This window comes from Lissotriton vulgaris, chromosome 2_1, assembly GCF_964263255.1.
Source record: "Lissotriton vulgaris chromosome 2_1, aLisVul1.2, whole genome shotgun sequence".
Taxonomy (NCBI): domain Eukaryota; kingdom Metazoa; phylum Chordata; class Amphibia; order Caudata; family Salamandridae; genus Lissotriton; species Lissotriton vulgaris.
The window spans coordinates 404,434,996-404,455,516 of NC_141687.1; the positions used below are offsets into that span (position 1 = coordinate 404,434,996).

Sequence of the window (20,521 nt, forward strand, 5' to 3'; positions counted from 1 at the left end):
GGGATGCCAGTGGTCTCGACACTTCGCCAGACACTGGCTTTGTCTCACCTCCTACCATGGCTACAGAGGAGGGGGCATCATTCAGTGTGGTGTTGATGCGGGCGGCCAAGGCCTTGGCCCTTGAGCTCCCCGTTGCGGCCGTGAGGACTAAACTCCTCACTGAGCTCCTTAAACCGTAGTCAATCAATCAATCAATCAATCAAAGCATTTATATAGCGCACTACTCACCCAGAGGGTCTCAAGGCGCTGGGGGAGGGGGGTCCACTACTGCTCGAACAGCCAGGTCTTGAGTTGCTTCCTGAAGGCGAGGTGGTCCTGGGTCAGGCGGAGGTGGGTCGGGAGGGAGTTCCATGTCTTGGCGGCGAGGTAGGAGAAGGACCGTCCCCCTGTGGTGGCTCTTCGGATGCGGGGGACGGCGGCGAGGGCGTGGCCGGTCGATCGAAGCTGGCTTTTGGGAGCATAGAAGTTGAGGCGGCTGTTGAGGTATCCTGGGCCTTGGTTGTGTAGGGCTTTGTGTGCGTGGGTGAGGAGTCGGAAGGTGATTCTCTTGTTGACCGGGAGCCAGTGCAGGTCTCTCAGGTGTCCGGAGATGTGGCTGCGACGGGGGATGTCCAGGATGAGTCGTGCTGAGGCGTTCTGGATCCGCTGGAGTCTCTTCTGGAGTTTGGCGGTGGTTCCGGCGTAGAGGGAGTTGCCGTAGTCCAGCCGGCTGGTGACGAGGGCCTGGGTGACCGTCTTCCTGGTCTTGGTGGGGATCCACCGGAAGATCTTACGTAGCATGCGCAGGATGTTGAAGCACGACGAGGAGACTGCGTTGACTTGTCTGGTCATGGAGAGGGAGGAGTCCAGGATGAAGCCCAGGTTGCGTGCGTGGTCTGTTGGTTTGGGTGCGCTGCCTAGGGTGGGGGCCCACCAGGAGTCGTCCCAGGCGGAGGGTGAGGATCCCAGGATGAGGACTTCCGTCTTGTCCGAGTTCAGTTTCAGGCGGCTGTTCTTCATCCATTCGGCTACCTGTTTCATCCCTTCGTGAAGGTTGGCTCTGGCGGTGGCGGGTCGTTGGTGAGGGAGAGAATCAGCTGGGTGTCGTCGGCGTAGGAGATGATGTTGAGGTTGTGCTGGTGTGCGATGTCTGCGAGGGGGCTCATGTAGACGTTGAAGAGGGTTGGACTGAGCGAGGAGACTTGAGGTACGCCGTAGATGACTTCGGTGGCTTCAGATCTGAACGGGGGGAGGCGTACTCTCCGTGTCCTTCCGGCGAGGAAGGAGATGATCCACTCCAGTGCCTTCTCCTGGATTCCGACGTTGCTGAGTCGCTGCACTAGTGTACGGTGGCAGACAGTGTCGAAGGCCGCGGAGAGGTCTAGGAGGATGAGGGCTGCTGTTTCTCCGTTGTCAAGCAGTGCTCGGATGTCATCGGTGGCTGCGATCAGGGCGGTCTCGGTGCTGTGGTTGGCCCGGAAGCCGGACTGCGAGAGGTCGAGGGATCCGTTCATCTCGAGGAAGGCGGCCAGCTGCTTGTTGACGGTCTTCTCGATGACTTTAGCAGGAAACGGGAGCAGCGAGATGGGGCGGTAGTTCTTGAGGTCGGTGGGGTCGGCTGATGGCTTCTTTAGTAGAGCGCTGAGTTCGGCGTGCTTCCAGCTCTCCGGGAAGGTAGCGGTGTCGAAGGAGGTGTTGATGATGTTCCGCAGGTGGGGTGCGATGACAGCGTCGCCCTTGTTGAAGACGTGGTGAGGGCAGGGGTCGGTAGGAGATCCGGAGTGGATGGAGTTCATCGTGCGGACGGTGTCTTCGGTGCTGATCGGCGTCCAGGCGCGGAGGGTGGTGGTGGGGGGCGGTGGTTCGGTCGTGGCGTGCGTTGGTTGAGTGCTGAAGCTGTTGTGTAAGTCCGGGATCTTGTTGTGGAAGTAGGAGGCGAGGGAGTTGCAGAGGTCTTGCGAAGAGGTGATGTCGTTGTTTCCGGTGTTGGGGTTGGAGAGCTCTTTAACGATGTTGAAGAGTTCCTTGCTGTTGTGTGCGTTGTTGTCCAGTCGTTCCTTGAATGCGGTTTTCTTGGTGGCGTGGATGAGTTGGTGGTGTTTTCGGGTGGCGAGCTTGAGGGCAGTCATGTTGTCCGGTGTTGGGTCTCTGCGCCATGTTCTCTCGAGGGCTCGGCAGTTCTTCTTGGAGCTCTTGAGTTCGTCGGTGAACCATGGGGCTTTCTTGCTACCGGGTCTGCTAGGCGGGGTCTTCAGAGAGGCGAGGTCTTCTGCGCAGTTGCTGATCCACTTCGCGAGGTTGGTGGCCGCCTGGCTTGGGTTCGTTGCGCTGGTGGGAAGGTTCATGCTCAGAGAGGTCGCGAGCTGGTCGGCTGTGATCTTGTTCCAGCTTCTGCGTGCAACCTGTTACTGGTGGTGGTGGATCGTGGTCCTTCTGAAGCTGAAGTGGACGCAACTGTGGTCCGTCCAGTGGAGTCCGGTGGCGTGGCTGAAGGCGATGTCCTTGCTGGATGAGAAGACGGGGTCGAGTGTGTGTCCGGCGTAGTGGGTGGGGGTGGTGACCAGCTGCTTGAGTCCCAGGTTTGCGAGGTTGTCCAGCAGGGTGGTGGTGTTGCGGTCGTTGTTGTTCTCCAGGTGGAAGTTGAGGTCCCCGAGGAGGATGTAGTCAGCGGAGAGGAGGGCGTGCGGGCTGATGAAGTCGGCGATGTCTTCGCTGAATTGTGTGCGTGGTCCCGGGGGTCTGTAGATGAGGGTGCCTCTGAGGGTGGTCTTGGGGTTGATGTGGACCTGGAAGTGCAGGTGCTCGGCGGGTGCAAGGGTGTCCTCGGTGTTGGTCGTGATGCGGATGGTGTTCCTGTGGATGATGGCGATGCCTCCTCCGGTCTGGTTGATGCGGTCCCTTCGGATGATCTTGTAGCTGTCTGGGATGGCGATGGCGATGTCGGGCGCTGAAGAGGCGTTCATCCAGGTTTCCGTGAGGAAGGCGACGTCTGGTGAGGTTGTGTCGAGCAGGTTCCAGAGCTCGATGGCGTGTCTGTGGATGGAGCGGGTGTTGAGCAGGATGCATTTCAGGTGGCTGCTGCTGTTGCTCGTCTTGGTCTTGGTTGGTGCAGGAGTAGTACTGGTCCGGATGCAGGTGAACTTGCAGGCGTTGCAGCAGAAGGGTCCGTGGGTGCGTCTCGGGGTGGCTCGGTAGCATCCTGGGATTCGGCCGGCGTTGGGTGCGTTGAGGGTGGCGGCGTCGTACGTCCGGCTGGTGGGCTGGGGTCTGCGGGGGGCAGGGGTCCTGGCGCTGGGCGCGGTCCAGGCGCCGACGGGCGCAGACGGGCTTACCTTTGGCGCACCTTCGGCGCTCAATCGGTGCTCCCGCTGCGCCCGTCTGCTGCCCAGTCGCTCTGGGGGCGTCATAAGAAGGGGGACGAGAGGGCGGGTCGGCAGTCAAGCTCGGCTGAGCCTCTGCTGCCATTTAATGAGGCCTTAACTGACGTTCTTTTGGGCACCTGGTCCAGGCCCGCTACAGGACAGCCTGTAGATAGGAAAGTGGCCAGACGCCACCGCCCGGCCCCGGGCGACACTGCGTTCCTGTCCACCCACCCCACCCCAGAGAGCCTGGTCATCCAGGCCTCTAACTCCCAGACCGCATTCCCGTCGGCTCCGCCTGATCGGGAATCCAAAAGGTATGAGAATTATGGAAAGAAAATATTCTCCTCCCTTAGTTTGGGACTGCGGTCTTCCAATATCGCATGCCTCTTGGGCTGCTACACCCACTCCCTGTGGGACACGGTCGCGGACGTGCTGCCACAATGCCCGGCGGAGGTCAAGGCTCAACTCGCCCATGACCTTGCGGAGGGTCGAGATACGGCACGTTTTTCCATCCGGTGTGGACTGGATAGCACTGACTCACTGGGCAGAGCGATGGCAACAACAGTGGCGGTTCGTTGCAACGCCTGGTTGAGGTCTGCTAACTTTTCTACTGATGTCCAGAATACACTCATGGACATGCCGTTTGTTGGCCGTCGCCTTTTCGGCGACAAGGCAGACCATGCGCTTGAGCGCTTTAAGGACTCCAGGGCTACGGCAAGTCCTTGGGCCTCTCGGCCCAGCACCAGCAAATGGGTGCCTTTCGCTCCTTTCATGGCCAAGGAAGGGGCGCTCCCACACGTGCTGCCAGCCACGCACCGCAGACTAACATCCAACGCGATGGCGGCTGTGGAAACCGCCGTGGAGGCGGTCAGGGACAATAGCGAGGCCAGTCCACACCTTCCCCCGCAGCATCCACCTCAAAACCTTCCTAGTCCGTGCTTTCAGGGCCAAGTGACGCCAGTGGGGGGCAGGGTTCGCCATCACCTCTCCCACTGGCACACTGTCATATCGGACAGGTGGGTGCTGCAAATCGTCCGAAGGGGCTACTCCCTCCCCTTCGAGACGACCCCTCCAGCCATGCCACCACAATACCACCGCGTATCGGGGGATCATTTGCGGCTTCTGCAGGAGGAAGTTACGGCCCTCTTGGCCAAGGGGGCCATCGAGCGTGTTCCTGGGCCAGAAGTATGGTGTGGTTGCTACTCCCACTACTTCCTGGTACCCTAGAAGGGCAAAGGGGGCCTACGCCCTATCTCGGACCTACGGAACGTCAACGGCTTCCTCCAGAAGGAGAAGTTCAAAATGCTGACACTAGCTCAGGTCTTGGCTGCCTTGGACCCAGGAGACTGGATGATAGCGTTGGACTTGCAGGACGCTTATTTCCACATCCCCGTCCTGCCGGCCCACTGGCGCTACCTGCGGTTCACGGTAGGCCACGAGCACTTTCAGTTTACCGTGCTCCCCTTCGGCCTTACCAGCGCCCCACGGGTGTTCACGAAAGTGATGGCGGTGGTCGCAGCTCCTCTGCGCAGGTTTGGGGTTTCAGTCTTCCCCTACCTCGACGACTGGTTGTTGAAGGCGGGCTCGCCCCAGACAGTCGTCAGCCACCTCCAGACGACGGCGGACCTCCTGCACCTGCTGGGGTTCTCCATCAACGTTCCGAAGACACACCTGTGTCCCTCTCAAAAGCTCCTCTTCATCGGAGCGGTTCTCGACTCGGCGCAGTTTCGGATTTATCCCCCCGAGCAGCGGGTTCGGGATATTCAGGCTCTGATTCCGATCTTTCAGCCTTTATCCCGAGTCTCGGTCAGGTTGACGCTGCAGCTTCTGGGTCTGATGGCTTCCTGCATCCTTCTGGTGCATCACGCCCGTTGGCGGATGCGGGCTCTGCAGTGGGACCTGAAGTTTCAGTAGGCCCAGCATCAGGGCAACCTGTCCGACCATGTCCTGATGTCGGAGGGCACTGCGAGACATCTGCAGTGGTGGCTCACGGACCGCGATTGGGTCAGTGGCAGATCCCTCTCCCTCCCCCAACCGGAGCACATAGTTGTGACGGACGCGTCTCTCCAGGGCTGGGGAGGCCACATGGGAGAGGCGGGGATCAGAGGCCTCTGGTCTCCGGCGGAGTCCTGGCTCCATATCAACCTTTTGGAGCTGCGGGCGATTCGTCTTGCACTGAAGGCATTCCTCCCCTCTGTCGGGGGGAGTGTAGTGCAGGTGTTCACGGACAACACCACCGCCATGTGGTACTGCCACAAACAGGGCGGGGTGGGGTCATGGACCCTCTGCCAGGAGTCTCTGCGCCTCTGGCAGTGGCTGGAACATCAGGGCGTGACCCTGGTGGTTCAACACCTGGCAGGTTCTCTGAACGCCAGGGCGGAAGAACTCAGCCGCCGGTGCATGATGGATCACGAATGGCGTCTGAACTCGGACGTGGCGCAAGGTCTCTTCCTGCAGTGGGGAGAGCCTTGGTTAGATCTATTCGCCACCGAAGAGAACGCGCAATGTCATCAGTTCTGCGCGTTGGAATTTCCAAGGCGGCACTCGCTCGGAGACGCTTTTCGTCGCGAGTAAAGTTGCGGTTTGTTGTACGCCTTTCCGCCTATACCACTTCTGCCCAGAATGCTGAAGATCAAGCGCGACCGGGCCCAAGTCATCCTTGTGGCTCCGACTGGGCACGAAGGTACTGGTATCCCGAGCTACTCAGTATGTCAGTCGATCCCCCGGTTCGTCTGCCTCTTCAGGAGGACCTTCTGTCGCAGCAGCAGGGGACGGTTCTTCGCCCAAACCTGTCCAGTCTCCACCTCCATGCTTGGAGATTGAGCGGCGACAGTTGAGGCCATTTAACTTGCCTCCTGAAGTCTGTAATATCATTCTGGCGGCCAGGCGGCTCTCCACAAAGTCAGTATACGCCTGCAGGTGGAACAGATTTGTGGCATGGTGCACAGCAAAGGCTGTGGATCCTCTCTCTGCCCCTCTTTCTGAGGTTCTTCTCTTCCTTCTTTCTCTTGCCCTGCAGGGCTCTCTTCTGGGCACTATCAAGGGCTACCTTTCTGCCCTTTCAACCTTTCTAAGGCTGCCTGATCAACCATCTTTGTTCAAGTCCCTGGTTGTTAACAGATTCTTGAAGGGCATCACTCATATGTTCCCTCCTGTTCCTTTTGTGATGCCCCAGTGGGACTTGAACCTGGTTCTAACTTACTTGATGTGCGCTCCCTTTGAGCTGCTTCATAACTGTCCTCTCCGTCTTCTTACTCTGAAGACTGCTTTCCTGGTTGCCATCACCTCTGCCAGGAGAGTGAGTGAGCTCCAGGCTCTTTCCTCCAAACCTCCTTTCCTTTCTATCCATCCGGACAAGGTTGTGTTGCGGACTAGACCTCTTTCCTGCCTAAGGTTGTCACGGCCTTCCACATCGGGCAGTCTTATCACCTTGCCCACCTTCTTTCCGCCTCCGCATCCCTCAAAAGAGGAAGAGCGGCTCCACCGTCTGGACCCAAAACGTGCGCTCTCGTTTTATCTCGATCGCACTCGCCAGTTCCAGGTGGATGACCAACTCTTTGTTGGTTACGTGGGCGCTAAGAAGGGACGGGCGGTACACAAGCGGACCACCTCTCGGTGGGTCGTGTTGTATATCAAGGCATGCTACGAAGGAACCTCCTGTTGGGCTGAGGGCCCATTCCACTCGGGCCACGGCGGATACTACTGCCCTGGGTTGGGGAGTCCCCTTGCAGGATATTTGTCAGGCAGCTACGTGGGCCTCGCTGCACACGTTCGCAAGACTCTACTGCCTAGACAGTCAAGTCCGGAGGGATGGCTTCTTTGGCTGTTCCATCCTCCAGGACTTTCTGGTGTGATTATTGGTTTGCAGACCCACCAACCGGGTTGGTATTGCTGGGGTATCTAGTCTAAGGTAAGGAATCTAATACTAACCTGTTTCTTTCAGATGAACAAGTTACTTACCTCCGGTAACGATATATCTGTAAGAAACAGTAGTTAGTATTAGATTCCTTACCGCCCCACCCATCCGCCCCGTTCTGCGAACCGATATCTAGGGTTAAGGTCATCCCCTTTCAGGGCCCTAGTTTCAATGGCATCAGTGTTGGTTTTTAACATGGCTCTGCATTTCTGGCGCGGAAAAGCTGTGTCTAAGAACTGACATCGGCATGCTGAGGCGGCGTCTAAGTACTCTGACGATGTCATCACGGCGCCCACGACGCCTACCGACGCGCAAGGGTACTGCTACTCAAACATTTCCGGATCCAGTCTGACGCCTGGGGATATTCTAAGGTAAGGAATCAAATACTAACTACTGTTTCTTACAGATATATCGTTACCGAAGGTAAGTAACTTCCTCAATTTGCAAGACGAAAATGAGGCAGAACTTGTAGTAATAGAAATAATTTATACTGCACAGAAAGCCACATATTTTGCCAATTTCAATTTGTTTAACCCTGAACCATTTCACAGGTTTTTCTGGCAGAAGTCTGCTGGGGAAAAATTAAGAGCCGTGGATGGTAATTATTATCTGTAGTAAATTCCCTATGCAAACATGAGTTTGCGCAGGGTTTGTAATGTTCCATTTCACCCACAGTCAGAGCCAACAAGTACTGAAAATGCTTTAGAGCTAATGTTTTACTTTAGATGTGCACTTTAGATTAGAAAACTAGTTACTTTTTTCTTTATGTATGTCCATGAAAGTGAAAGCTATCAGACCCATAAGCCTCAGTGTCATCATCACTGAAATCAAGGACTGAGGCTGAAATATCAGGACCATAGCCCAAATGTCTTGGGCTTTGTGCTTCCGGGAGAAAGGTGCCAAATTGGACCATGTTCAGAATGAATCAGATCAAAGGGAGCTCCTGTGAAGGGGTCAGGTGTGGCTTTGACATGTTTATGTAGAATTGAAACATTATTAAGAGACTCACTGTAGTCTAGAGGGGTTCAAAGACTGCTTGGGGGAGCCCGCCTTTGTCAGCCAGTCATTGAGGTAAGGGAGAACAGGCATGCCTGGCATCTGAAGATGAGCTGGGACCACTGCCATCTCTTCTGTGAACACTCAAGAGGCTATGGTGAGCCCTAAAGGAAGATTGACAAACTGGAAATGCTCCTGGCCCAGGTGAACTGCAGATGCAGTTTCTTGACCTCCAGAACAAATATGTGGACATTTTATTCCTGCAGGTTCAGTGCTACTATCCAAGAGACGAGACTGGTGCCAAGATGAGCTTACTGAATTTGTCCTTCAGGAAGGAAATGAGAGGGCGAAGATCCAATATAGGAGATGGAGCCTTTGGTCCTTTTCCAGGCTGAGAAGGCAGTGAGAATAACAACCATATCCTACTTCTGACGCATGAACCCTCTCTATGGCTCCTTTAGACAAAAGAGTCTACATCTCCTGTCTTGTGCATTATGGTCTGTACCCTGGTAAAAAGGGCCAGATCCTGCCATCGACAGGATGGCTGTGTGTTGCTACGTACATGTCAAAAAGGTTTGGGGGTGCAGGAGCCAAAGGGGCGAAGGACTGGACTGCACGCTGTCTCTGTTGTCCACGTGATCTTTGGGAATCCAGGCCACATAAGGGCTGGAGTGGCTGCTGAGCTGGTATAAACTCCTTACCAGCATCACAGAGATCAGGAATGTACAAAAAATAAAGAAGGCAAGCCTTAAATTAGTTTACATATCTGTTGTTTCTTCTTAGCTTGATGCTAGTAGGTAAATAATTTGCCATAATGAGAAATATAATATAGTGTCTCCGTACCTGGATGCCATGGCTTTACTCACCCAGGACCCACAATTTGGAGCAGATTGATTCTAAGGAGAGTGCCGGAGCACTTGGACAGATTTCTTCTCAGCCAGATAAATCCTTTTTGCCCCCAAAATAGGCCAATGTGCTGTTTTTATCAATTCATACTGAGATCCGTGAACAAGATGTTCTTGTGACCATGACATTTGGTGTGAACATAATGTGTGAAAATATAATACTTGTTTTTTCTATCAGCCCTATTAGTTTGCTCTTACCATGATAGTGATGGGTATTAGAACTCCTTTAAGTCAAAGCCAAAGCCCCTTTTCAAGTGGTACATTGTTGGCATTCAGAATGGTAAATTGATTACTTTTAAAAATATCACTATGTATATCAAATATAGTGCTGTAATGAAGTGTTGCAGAAAGAGGGGAGAGCTAAAGAGTTTCTGAATTGGAACATGAAGGAGACAGCTGAAGAAGTTACTTCTGCATTTGTAATATTTTTAGCAATCTAAGGATTATTTACATTTATTTTTATAATGTAATTAGTCTAGATGACTTTGTGCCAACATTTGTAGCGTGATTGTGAAGTATTTGCTATTCCAACATTAGTCTTTGTACCACAGTATTTTATTGAATTGTTTCTGTGGAGGAACTCTGCTGACCCTATCTGTATAAAAATGTTGTAATTCACCCTTCTCTCATTCTTAATGATTTTACAGTCTCTTTAAATGTGGTGAACAGCATTCACTGTGAAGTGCCTGTTTAGTGTGTAGCTATATTTTGTGTGTAAACGACATACTGTGCTCTTTTCTAATGTTCCTGAACGTTCAGATAGTAGATAATTGTTTAACTTAAAGTCTCTGAGAAATATGCACCTCCAGTTTATTTTGTTCATTTTGTATAACCCTTCCCTTTCCAACAGCTTTTAGAAGAGGTTGTGACTCTCATGGACAGCCTCTCAGTGTGGTACTCTACTGGTCCAGAGTGGACAAAATTCTCCCAGGTTGAAATCCGTCTTCTCCTTGGATTCATTGGACAGGAAAACCTACAGGTTTGGTGCATTTTCAATTGTATTTATAGCATGTATGTCCCTAGAAATTCCAGTCTTACTCCAGTTGCTGATATTCATCTGCTCAGTTCTCCTTATGGACAAAGTCGAATTTTCTGATTGATACTTCTAACAATAGTTTAATCACCTTTAGTCTTTGGTAGAGAAGGGCACTGTGGGAATGCTTCCAGAAGGGCACACTGGAACTGCTGTAAAAGTGGGTAGCATTCCCCCTAGGAGCTTGTCCTTGTTGGTCAGGGAGGGGCTAGGAGTCACCTCCACCCACAGGCTAGTTGCAGTAAATGTCATACCCCTGGGCACCCTCTTCAAAACACTGCAGGATCTGTGGAAAACAGAAGAAGGACTGCACTGACTGTTGTGACCTGTGAGGAGACTTGAGAGGCTGGACCTGCTCCCACTTGTACCCAGGACAAAGAAGTGGACTTCAAGGTTGAGATGGATGACCTCCTTTTAAGCTACAGGGACATAAAAAAATCATCTGGAAGGCCACTTTTTTGGCAGAGCCCAGCTGACCATTTTCATCTGGCCCTGCCCTGAACCCTGCTGGTGGATTTCTATTGAAGTGAGTGCCACCCCCAAGTGAGGTGCCAGAGTATACGCCTCCTGCCACAACTGCAAAGTCTGGAACTTTAAAACTTTCAATCAACTTTCTGCCTTGAGAACCATTGGAGACCTGGATCGCCGTTAAAGCCACAGCTGTCGACCTGGAATTACCGCTCGGCCTTAGCTTGCTGGTTAGGCTGGCTGAAGGAAATCAGATTTCCAGAAAAGTTTCCAAGTCCGAACAAAGAGGGTTTTACCGAGAACGATACTGAGCAGCATCCAATCGATTTCGAGGCCTCCCCGGGGACTAACTTTGGATTTTTCGCTTGGAACTTTCCCGCCTTCATCGACAACCACACCAGGACCCCACACTACAGCAATCAGCCTTCTGCAAGCCTGCATCGGATCCAGCTTTTTCTCCATAAAGGTTTCTAAATCTAAAGGTAACTCTTTGACTGGGGCCAACCTGGTCCGCATATCAGACCTATGCTCCTTGGCGGTCAGCCTCAATTACCCTTGTTCTAGTGTAACTCGTCCAGTAACTTTCAGTTGGCATTTCTCCCTTTTGGTGCTGTTTTTTATTTATTTTTAATTGATTCATATATTTGGTTCCCCCTTATTGGATTTTGGAATATTAAAATATTCTCTAGTTTTATAAATTTGATTGGCATTTTATTGTTGCATTTTTAACCTTTTCATTGTTTTGGTACTTCTAAATGCAGCACACTTTTTCTTAAGTTAAGTCTTAAGTATGGGGTTGAGCTCAGATTTAAATTATTTAAACATTCTCTTGATCTAACAAAAATAGTGCCATTATTACTTGTTGTGAACTAAAATCCACCCCAATTAATAATCCAATTTCTCATAATGAGATGATTTATCCCCACAATATTATGATAGTTTATATGGACCTAGAAGAGGCTAGTGGAATTGATACTTCCCCGGACACAAGGTTGATTTCCCTCTTTGGTCCACCAATGAAACAAGCATTTGCAGTGCAATAGGTCTCGCATTACGAAAGTTTGAGCTATTGGTATTGTAAATGACAAATTTTGTATTTATGTGTTGGTTTTGAAAACAGCGAAATTAATAGCTTTGTCATTTACAATGCCAATAGTTATAACTTTCGCAAATGTGACACCTATAGCATTTGTAATGCAATATGTGTTGTATTTACTTGACTTGGATGTATTGATATTACAAATAACAATGGCTTTTAATTTTTTTAAATAATGAATACTTAAATAAAAGTTATTGTAATTTATTATGGCAATAGCTTAAACTTTTGTAAATAACTTTTGTGAAGATTATGTTCAGTGTATTTTATTGTGACAAAAATCCAAGAACAGAAGTGAAATATTAACATCTTTTTGTGACATTTGTAAAAAAGCTTGAAACATTGAGACAACATATTTGAACTAGTTGTTGTTGAATAGTTGCACAGATTGATGCTGTGGTGGCGCTGAGTGATGCTGTGGTGGTGCCGAGTGATGCTGTGGTGATGCCGAGTGATGCTGTGGTGATGCGATAGATAGAGTGAGTGCGATAGATAGAGTGAGGGCGATAGATAGAGGGAGGGCGATAGATAGAGGGAGGGCGATAGATAAATAGAGTGAGGGCGATAGATAGACATATAGATAGAGTGAGGGTGATAGATAGAGAGATAGATAGAGTGAGTGTGATAGATAGATAAATATATAGATAGATGGATGGATGGATAAATAGATAGATAGTTGTGTGTGTGGTTGTGTGTGTGGTTGTGTGTGTGGTTGTGTGTGTGGATGTGATTGTGTGTGTGATTGTGTGTGTGGGGTTGTGTGTGGTTGTGTTTGTTGTGTTTGGGGTTGTGTGTGTGGTGATGTGTGCTGTGTTTGGGTTGTGTGTGGTTGTGGGGCTGTGTGTGTGGTTGAGTGTGGTTGTGTGTGCTTGTGGTTGTTTGTGTGTGTGTGTAGTTGTGTGTGTGGGGGGGTTGTGTGCGTGGGGGGTTGTGTGTGTGGGGTTGTGTGAGTGTGGGGCTGTGTGTGTGTAGGGTTGTGTGTGTGTGGTTATGTGTGTGGGGGGGGTTGTGTGGGGGGTTGTGTGTGGGGGGTTGTGTGTGTGGGGTTGTGTGTGTGGGTTGTGTGTGTGAATGGGGTTGTGTGTGTAGGTGTGGGGGGTGTGTGTGTGTGGGTTGTGTAGGTGGGGGGGGGGGTCCAGTGAGTAAGTCATTTGAATCATGATCCCATGCTGAAGGTTCTGTGCAGCAAATGGATGACTGTGCGACATCGGGTCACCTAAATGGTCACCGGCGATGCTAGTATGGTTGTGGCACCAACTAAACTGGCGGGCGAACACAGGCAGTCAAGCGGGCACGGGGGGAAACTAAAGAAACATAACTGCCCACCTCGTTCAGATACACTGACTTTCTGCCAACAGGCTGTCAGCAATTGGACACAAGAGTCTTTCATTATTGTTGCGCAGTCAGGTGATGCCACATGAATGATACTGTGGCCGGCCCGGGAGTCTCTGCAGCAACTGTGTAAATGAGCTCCAGATCGGCTTGACCCACTCGCCTGGCATATAATTCTGCTAAGAACTACTGTCTTCTCAAAGTGTACAGGGCAGCACTGTACACTCGCGAGACAGCCAAAATAAAGCCATTTCAGCTTTAAACCAGTCAAGCCCAAGAGACCGTGCCCTTACATGTGTTTTACTCCGGAATCCTATCCATTTTGTCATATACATTTCTGCCTGATATTCCATCTTTAGTGCTTTTAACGAATGCATTGCTCTGCAGTGCATTTATGTTATGTCTGGCCTCTGTGTACCTGTCAGCTGGTTCTTAGACCTCAGATACCTCTTTATGATCCAGCGCTTCGAAGCCCTTAAGGCCTGGGCCTACAGTGGTCAAAATGGGGTTACAGGGCATTTTATTAATGCTTTAACATGATAAATATGCGAACTTCTGTGGTGCGAATATATCTTCAGCAGGTGCATTAACCTACTGAGGTATCTTTCCAGCTTGACGCGTCTTCATTGAGATGCCTAAGGCATTACTCGACTGGCAACAGAAAGGGAGAGCAGAGAGGAAAGTGTAACCTCGCCATCACTCAAGACACAGTGCCCAATTTGATGCATCACATGGCTATATGGCGCCCCCATCTGGCGGCGCCGAAGAGGTTTAGTCAGGGCGCCCATTCTTGCTAGCAACTGATATTGTTTCACGTTTGCTGTTCTGGATCGAAAACTTTGGCACAGAGGGCCCTTCGACTCTACAAACTCATTAGCGGCTTTTTTGTCTGCCAGATACAAAGTGATCTCACGTTTAGACGTGTGCTCGTGGCAGCTGGTTACAAAGGAGCACCTTGAAGGCAGGCTGCCTGACAGTACCTGAATTATTTAGCCGCCCTAATGTAAAAGCTCTGAAAGGGCTCAATTCACCAGGCCCGGCCCGGTTTGTTTTTGGGAGCCGGCAGCTGGGTATACACAAAGGCCCTGCTCCTGGCCAATCAGCTCCACATTCTTCGGCAGCCCTTGTTGTTGTCTTTGAGAGCAGTCACGTGACTTTCGAGGACGAGCACTGCACTCGTGGAAGTAGCCTGCACGCGCCTTTGTGTCAACAGCGGGCCCTTTATACCCCAATGAAACAGCGTTGACCGTTTCTGTGGCACGCGCAAACGCGCTCAGTCACCTGGAGCTTGCTGATGAGTGTATAGTAATATAGCCCCAGCTGTTATCCTGTAATGGTCCCTGCTACATGAACTGTTTCTTCCATGTTTTCCTGGTGCTAATAGATTGTTTTATAATGTTTGTTAACCAGAACTTACTTCATGTTCTGTGACAACACCTGGGAGGGCGGGGGCTGCCCGCGCATGCGCGGCATTTCTAACTCTCATTCTGAGAGCCCCGATTAGAAATGCCGCGCATGCGCGGGCAGCCCCCGCTCTACCAGGTCCGGCAGCTGAAGTCCTGTCGTGAAGAACCTCGGAAAGGGGCGAACATGCCTAAGGGGAGAGGAGCCCGGTGAGTGGGGGTGAGGGTGGAGGTGTACGCGCGTGTGTCTGCGTGTGTCTGTTAGAGTGTGTCTGTGCGTGCGTGCGTCTGTGTGCGCGTGTGTCTGTTTAAGGGGGAGTGCGTGTGTGTATGCAGTGTGTGTGTGCCTGTGTATGGCTGTGTATGTGCGCATGCGTGAGTGTGGCTGTGTGAGTGTCTTTGCGCATGGGAATGTGAGGCACGAGAGGGGCATGGGCGCCGTGCGCGCCCACGAGGTGAAATCTGCGCTCTGCGCTCGTGCACCCTCTCGTGTCCACATTCCCAAATACGGGCAACATTAGGTCTCGAGCAGACACCTGCTCGATCTAAAAACAGCTTACTTTGAGTAGTTAGCAGACGTGCTTCTGATGTTCTGAATGTACAGCTTCCTTCTGATGAGGTTAAAGCAAATGTGCTTACTGAAGTTCTTGAGTCTTGCCCATTTGTTTCAGAGCCCTTGCTACCGTTCAATGAAGACCTAACTGCCACCCTTATGGGCACATGACTGAACCTTTTCCTTGCCCATCATTGAACAGGCAAGCGGCCAGACATCACAGAAAAGAGCCTAGCAACCCTGATTTTCTTATGCAGCATCGTACTCCTGAGAGTTTGGTTGTCCAGGCTTTCACCAGCAAGCTGATTCCTTATTTGTTCCTGACAAAAAGGATTGAGGCATTGTGGAAACGGTTGTTCTCTTTGGCCAGTCTAGCCTTAAGGCCGCCGATGTTAGTTGCCAACTCCGGGTCTATTTGGCTCAAACTGTTCAGGAGGTTGCCAAATATGTAATTCAGACTGGCCTGTATACTAACAATTGTTTGGGTTGCGCAGTCAGCACTAGTATAGTGCCTCTCTGCCATACGTGGATGCATACGTTTTTCTGGAGGTGTGGAGACATCCTTTATGGATGTGTTTTGATGGATCCTGCGTTTTTGGCAAAAATGCTGATTCTGCCCTAGAGTGCTTCAAAGAAAGCTGGGTCGCTGCCCACTCCGTGGGCCCTTCAACTCCTGCCAGAAACTTTCCTCATCAGTATCGACTTGTGTATGGCTGGTCCAGAGGTTTGGCATGCAGGCAATACCAGGTTCTCCACCACCAATGCAAGCACTTCAGCCTTTTGTGACCAGGGATCAGGCAGACAGTGTGCAGAGCACCAGGGTCACTGGTCTTCCCAGTTCCCCACCCCTACGGCATCAGCCTACCAAGCAACTTTAGTTTGCTCTTAGCAGCGCACAACCACTCTGCGGCAGTCAGGATTCAACATTTTCTCCTCGGGTGACAGTCCATCACATTTGAAAGATGCGTTCTGCAGATCTTCCAGCATGGCTTTGCCCATAAGTTTCTTTCTGCTCCATCACAGCTTATGTTCACATACGGGCAGCTTTCAGATGAGCACCGTTCCATTCTATGCAAGAGTTGAACGCTCTACTGTCTAAAGGGGCCATTGCAAGGGTTCTCGCCTTGGAAATAGGGATGGGTTGTTACTTCTGCTATTTTCTTGTGCAAAAGGATTGAGGGATTAGTTCTGTTTTAGATCTTTGCTCTCTGACTGCCTTCCTGTGGAAGGACAAATTCTTAATGCTCACACTGGGCTGAATTGTGTCTACCCTGGATCTGGTGTACTAGAAGTTAGTCTTGGACCTGCAGAACATGTGCTTTCATGTGCCCATCCTGCAGTCCCAGAGATGTTGCCCGTGGTTCAAGCTCAGCCAGGACCCTTTTCAGTTTGTTTTTCTCACCTTCTGCCTTACCTGAGCCCCTCCCGTGTTCTCGAAAGTGATGGCGGTGGTAACAACACATCTTTGAAGGTTGGAGATATCAGTTTTCCTCTACCTCTGCAACTAGCAATTGAAGGTGGGCTTGTCACAGTCATCTTAGACCACCTCTAGATGACTGTGAACCTCTTGACATTGTAGGGGTCTTCAATCAATTAGCCGAAGTCACACCTGACTCCTTCGCAAATAATTCCTTTTACTGGAGCTGTCTTATACAATGTGCAGCTCAGGGTGTCAAGCCCTTTACGGTGCCACAACTAGTCAAGGACCTTTGGGCTATGATCCCAATGTTTCAGCCTTTGTTCTGGATCTTGGTGAGCAGCTCTGAGGCTTCTTTGCATCCTGCCGGTCTGCTTCACTAGTTAACATATGCCAGCTCCGGAGTGCGATCTGAAATCTCAGTTGGCCCGGCATCAAGGAAACCTGTCGGATGTCATCTAGATTGCGTAGGCAATTGCACAGGCACTGCAGTAGTGGATGCTCGACCGCAAGTTGATCAATGGCAGACTCTTCTCTCTTCCTAACCTAGAACTTAGTGTTGACGGATGTGTCACCGCTGGCTTGGGGAGGTCGTCTTGGAGAACCAACTCCACATTAGTCTTTTGGTGTTGCTGGCCATTCACGTGGCGTTGAAGGCCTTTCTTCTATCCATCAAGCAAAGGTTGGTGCACATTTTCATGAACAACACATGCAACAAGCAGGACTGAGTGGGATCTTTTGTTATGTGTCAAGAGGCCCTTCACCTCTGAAGTTAAATTGCAGCAAGCAATTAAGTGTTGGGTGGAATTATTGAATTAATCTCAGCCACTGTCAATCACTTGTGCCACATTCAGGTGCATCATTTTTCACCCACCATGCCACTCTAGACAAAGGCCCACCTTATGTAAATCAGCACTGACCCTGCCACTCATGTGAACAGTCCGTTTGAACTTCCATGCAAGACCCCTTAATGAAGCCGAGACTGGTTTTACCTTAGTTGGGGCTTGTCAGTAGGGTGTAGATGAGTCCTGTGGCTAGGTGGGCACAGGACCCACTTCTGGGCATTGCTGTCGCGCTAAGGGCTTCATCTGAATGGATGGAATACTTTGAATTAATGTCATCCGATGCTAGTCACTTGGGCTGCATTCGACTTCATCGTTTTCTACCCACCATGCACTCTAGACATAGGCACATGTTATGCAAATCAGTACTGACCCTGGTCCTCAACGATACAGTCCATCCCAGCTGGAGTGTCAGGACATCTACCCAATCGACAACCACCTGGTAATATCTTTAAATGCAAGGGCAGACGAGCTAAGCCAGCGATTCCTGGCAGATCACGAATGGCGGTTGCACATTGCGGTGGCTCCCAGTATCTTTTGACATTGGGGAGAACCGTGGCTGGATCTTTTCTCTATCATTAATAAACTTAAGTGTTGAAACTTGTGCATGTTGGACTTCCCAAGAACACTCTCTCTAGGACAAGAATTCCAACTAGAATCTAGCTCGGGTCCTGTCCCGACTTTTGAAGAAGATCACAAATAGACGGGCTCAAGTCATCCTAATGGTTTTGGATTGGGCCAGGAAAGTGTGGAACCCAGAATTTCTTTGTCTAAGCATCTGTCCTCCAATCAGGTTTGCCATTCTGGAGGATCTTCTGTTGGAGCAGCAGGGCAGTGTGTTAGGTCCAAACCTGCACAATCTATTCTTCAATGTGTGGAGATTGAGTGGCAGCAGTTGACGGTGTTCTAGTTATCGTATAAGGTTGTGGAGTCCGGGCATCCCTCCCTACAATGTCCGTTTACACGGAGCGCTGGGACAAGTGTGGCTGGTGTGGAATCTGTAACGCAGACCCCTTACAAGCCAAACTGTTAGATGTTTTGCAGCGTGAATCTTCTTCTGGATTCACGTACTGTGCATCATTCTGCCATCTAGTGGTTGGGTTCGGAATAGTCTTTTACATTTTTCTCTCTGTTTTGGGCGATGTCGACCACCATTTGGTACCAGGTACGTCCCCTGTGTTAACTTCAGACGGTGCCCTGTTCATCGTTGTACGTGGTAGCCATCTTCAGATTATTTTTTACGCCTTTGGGTCTGGAAACAAGACGGGAAGCTCCACATTTTTTTCAGGAAACGCCCCAAAATGTAAAGAAAAGGACAATATTTCGATTAAACTCAACCGTCTATCAAAATCAATACCAGAGAGAGGGATGGAATTACGATAACGACACAAGGCAACAACAAGGGTCGACAAATGGCGAGCCAGGGGCCATGGAAAATACCCCCTTCAAGTTCTGCCTCGAGTGCCACCACAAGTTCGCCCAACGCTATCCACACGACGTGGACAACCTTTGCCTGCCCAAGGACCATCAGGACTAGGACTGTGAAGCCTGCGCAGTGTTCCAACCAAAAACACTCAGGACACGTCGAAAGCAGAGGGAGCGAACAATCAAATGAATTCTATCAAATCACAAGAGACAGTAATGATATATCTAACTCACCTCTTAGGCAGCCACATCAACTACTCAAGCATAAAGGTACACCTTGCTGCCATCGTGGCATACACAATGGGAGAAACATGCACAAGTTTCTTTAAAAGACCTGTCATAAAAGATTCCTAGAAGGATCCAAACAAATTACTCCACCTAGAACAGCTCCAGTCCTCATGTGGAGTCTGAATACAGTTCTCACACAATTCATGACAAAAACATTTGAAAAAATGCACAAAGCAGAGATCAAACACATCCCCTTCAAGACAGCCTTCCTCATTGCAATTACATATTTACGAAGAGTAAGTGAGTTATAGGCATTAACCATAGAGGAACCATACATAGAAATCCATAAGGACAAGGTTATTTTAAAGACAAACCCACAATTCCTGCAAAAAGTGGTATCCAAATAACACTTAGATCAGAGTATTCTCTTACTGGTTTGCTTCAAAAACTCGCAAACAAGGGGAGAAAAAAGCCTCCATACCCTGGATGTAAGGAGAACACAACAGTATTATCTACAAAAGACTGAACAAAGCCGCAAGACCAAACAGTTGTTTGTCACCTATGCGCATACAAACACAGGAGCGGCAGTCACAAAAGCAACACTTTCATGATGGATAGTATGGACAATGTGCCCATTGACACTATATGTGCAGCAGCTACATGGGCCTCACCACACATATTCACCAAGCATTATTGTGTGAACATACAAATGAATAAGGAAGCACAAATTGGACAGAAAGTACTTCAACACCTGTTCGCAAGATCTTCCTCTCACCACAGCACCCCCAGAAGGGGAGAAAACGCTGCATAATCTGATGCACAGCATGTGAATCCAGAAAAGGATTCATGCTGCAAAACGAAAAGGTTACTTACCAGTAGGAGTAGTATTGCAGCTTGAAGAATTTTCTGGATCACATGCGACCCTCCCGACCTCCCATATGAGGAATATAAACAGGTGGGGCAGAAGTAAATATATATATATATATATATATATATATATATATATATATATATATATATATATATATAGATAGATAGATAGATAGATAGATAGATAGATAGATAGATATAAGAATTATCAGGAAGAACCATCTAAAGACTAAAACACAAGGAGAAAAAAGAATCCGAAGATGGCTACCACGTACAACGACCAACAGGGCGCTGCTAACGTCACACAGTTGACGTACCTGGCACCAAATGGTGGTCGACGACCCCCGAAACAGAGAAAAAATAAATAAAAAAGACTATTCCAGACCCAACCACTAGGTGGCGGAATGATGCACAGCAGGTGAATCCAGAAAATTCTACAAGCTGCAAAACTACTCCTACTAGTAAGTAACAATTTTGTTTTATTTTATCTTTTGTCTTTGGCCCAGCAAGATCTTTTAGTGGGCACCATTTGAGGGTTTTTGTTGCCCTTTTCATCCTTTTTGCGTTTACCAGTTCAGCCGTCCTTGTTTAAGTCACCTTTTTGGGTTGAGACATATGTTCCCTCCCAAACTGTTGGTGATGCAACAGTGGGACCTTATTTATGTCCTCTTCTTTATGTTTATAGTCTTCTATAGC

The 20,521-nt window shown here is 49.9% G+C and overlaps 1 protein-coding gene across 2 annotated transcripts in view; it reads left to right on the top strand.

Moving 5' to 3' along the window:
- The window catches only part of NBEAL1 (neurobeachin like 1), a 916,399-nt gene that overhangs the window by 564,454 nt on the left and 331,424 nt on the right, over nucleotides 1-20,521 (top strand). For both annotated transcript variants that reach the window (XM_086955272.1, XM_086955273.1), the window contains one exon: nucleotides 10,009-10,137. In XM_086955272.1, the coding sequence (XP_086811398.1) occupies nucleotides 10,009-10,137 (129 nt within the window). The remainder of the gene's footprint in view (nucleotides 1-10,008; nucleotides 10,138-20,521) is intronic.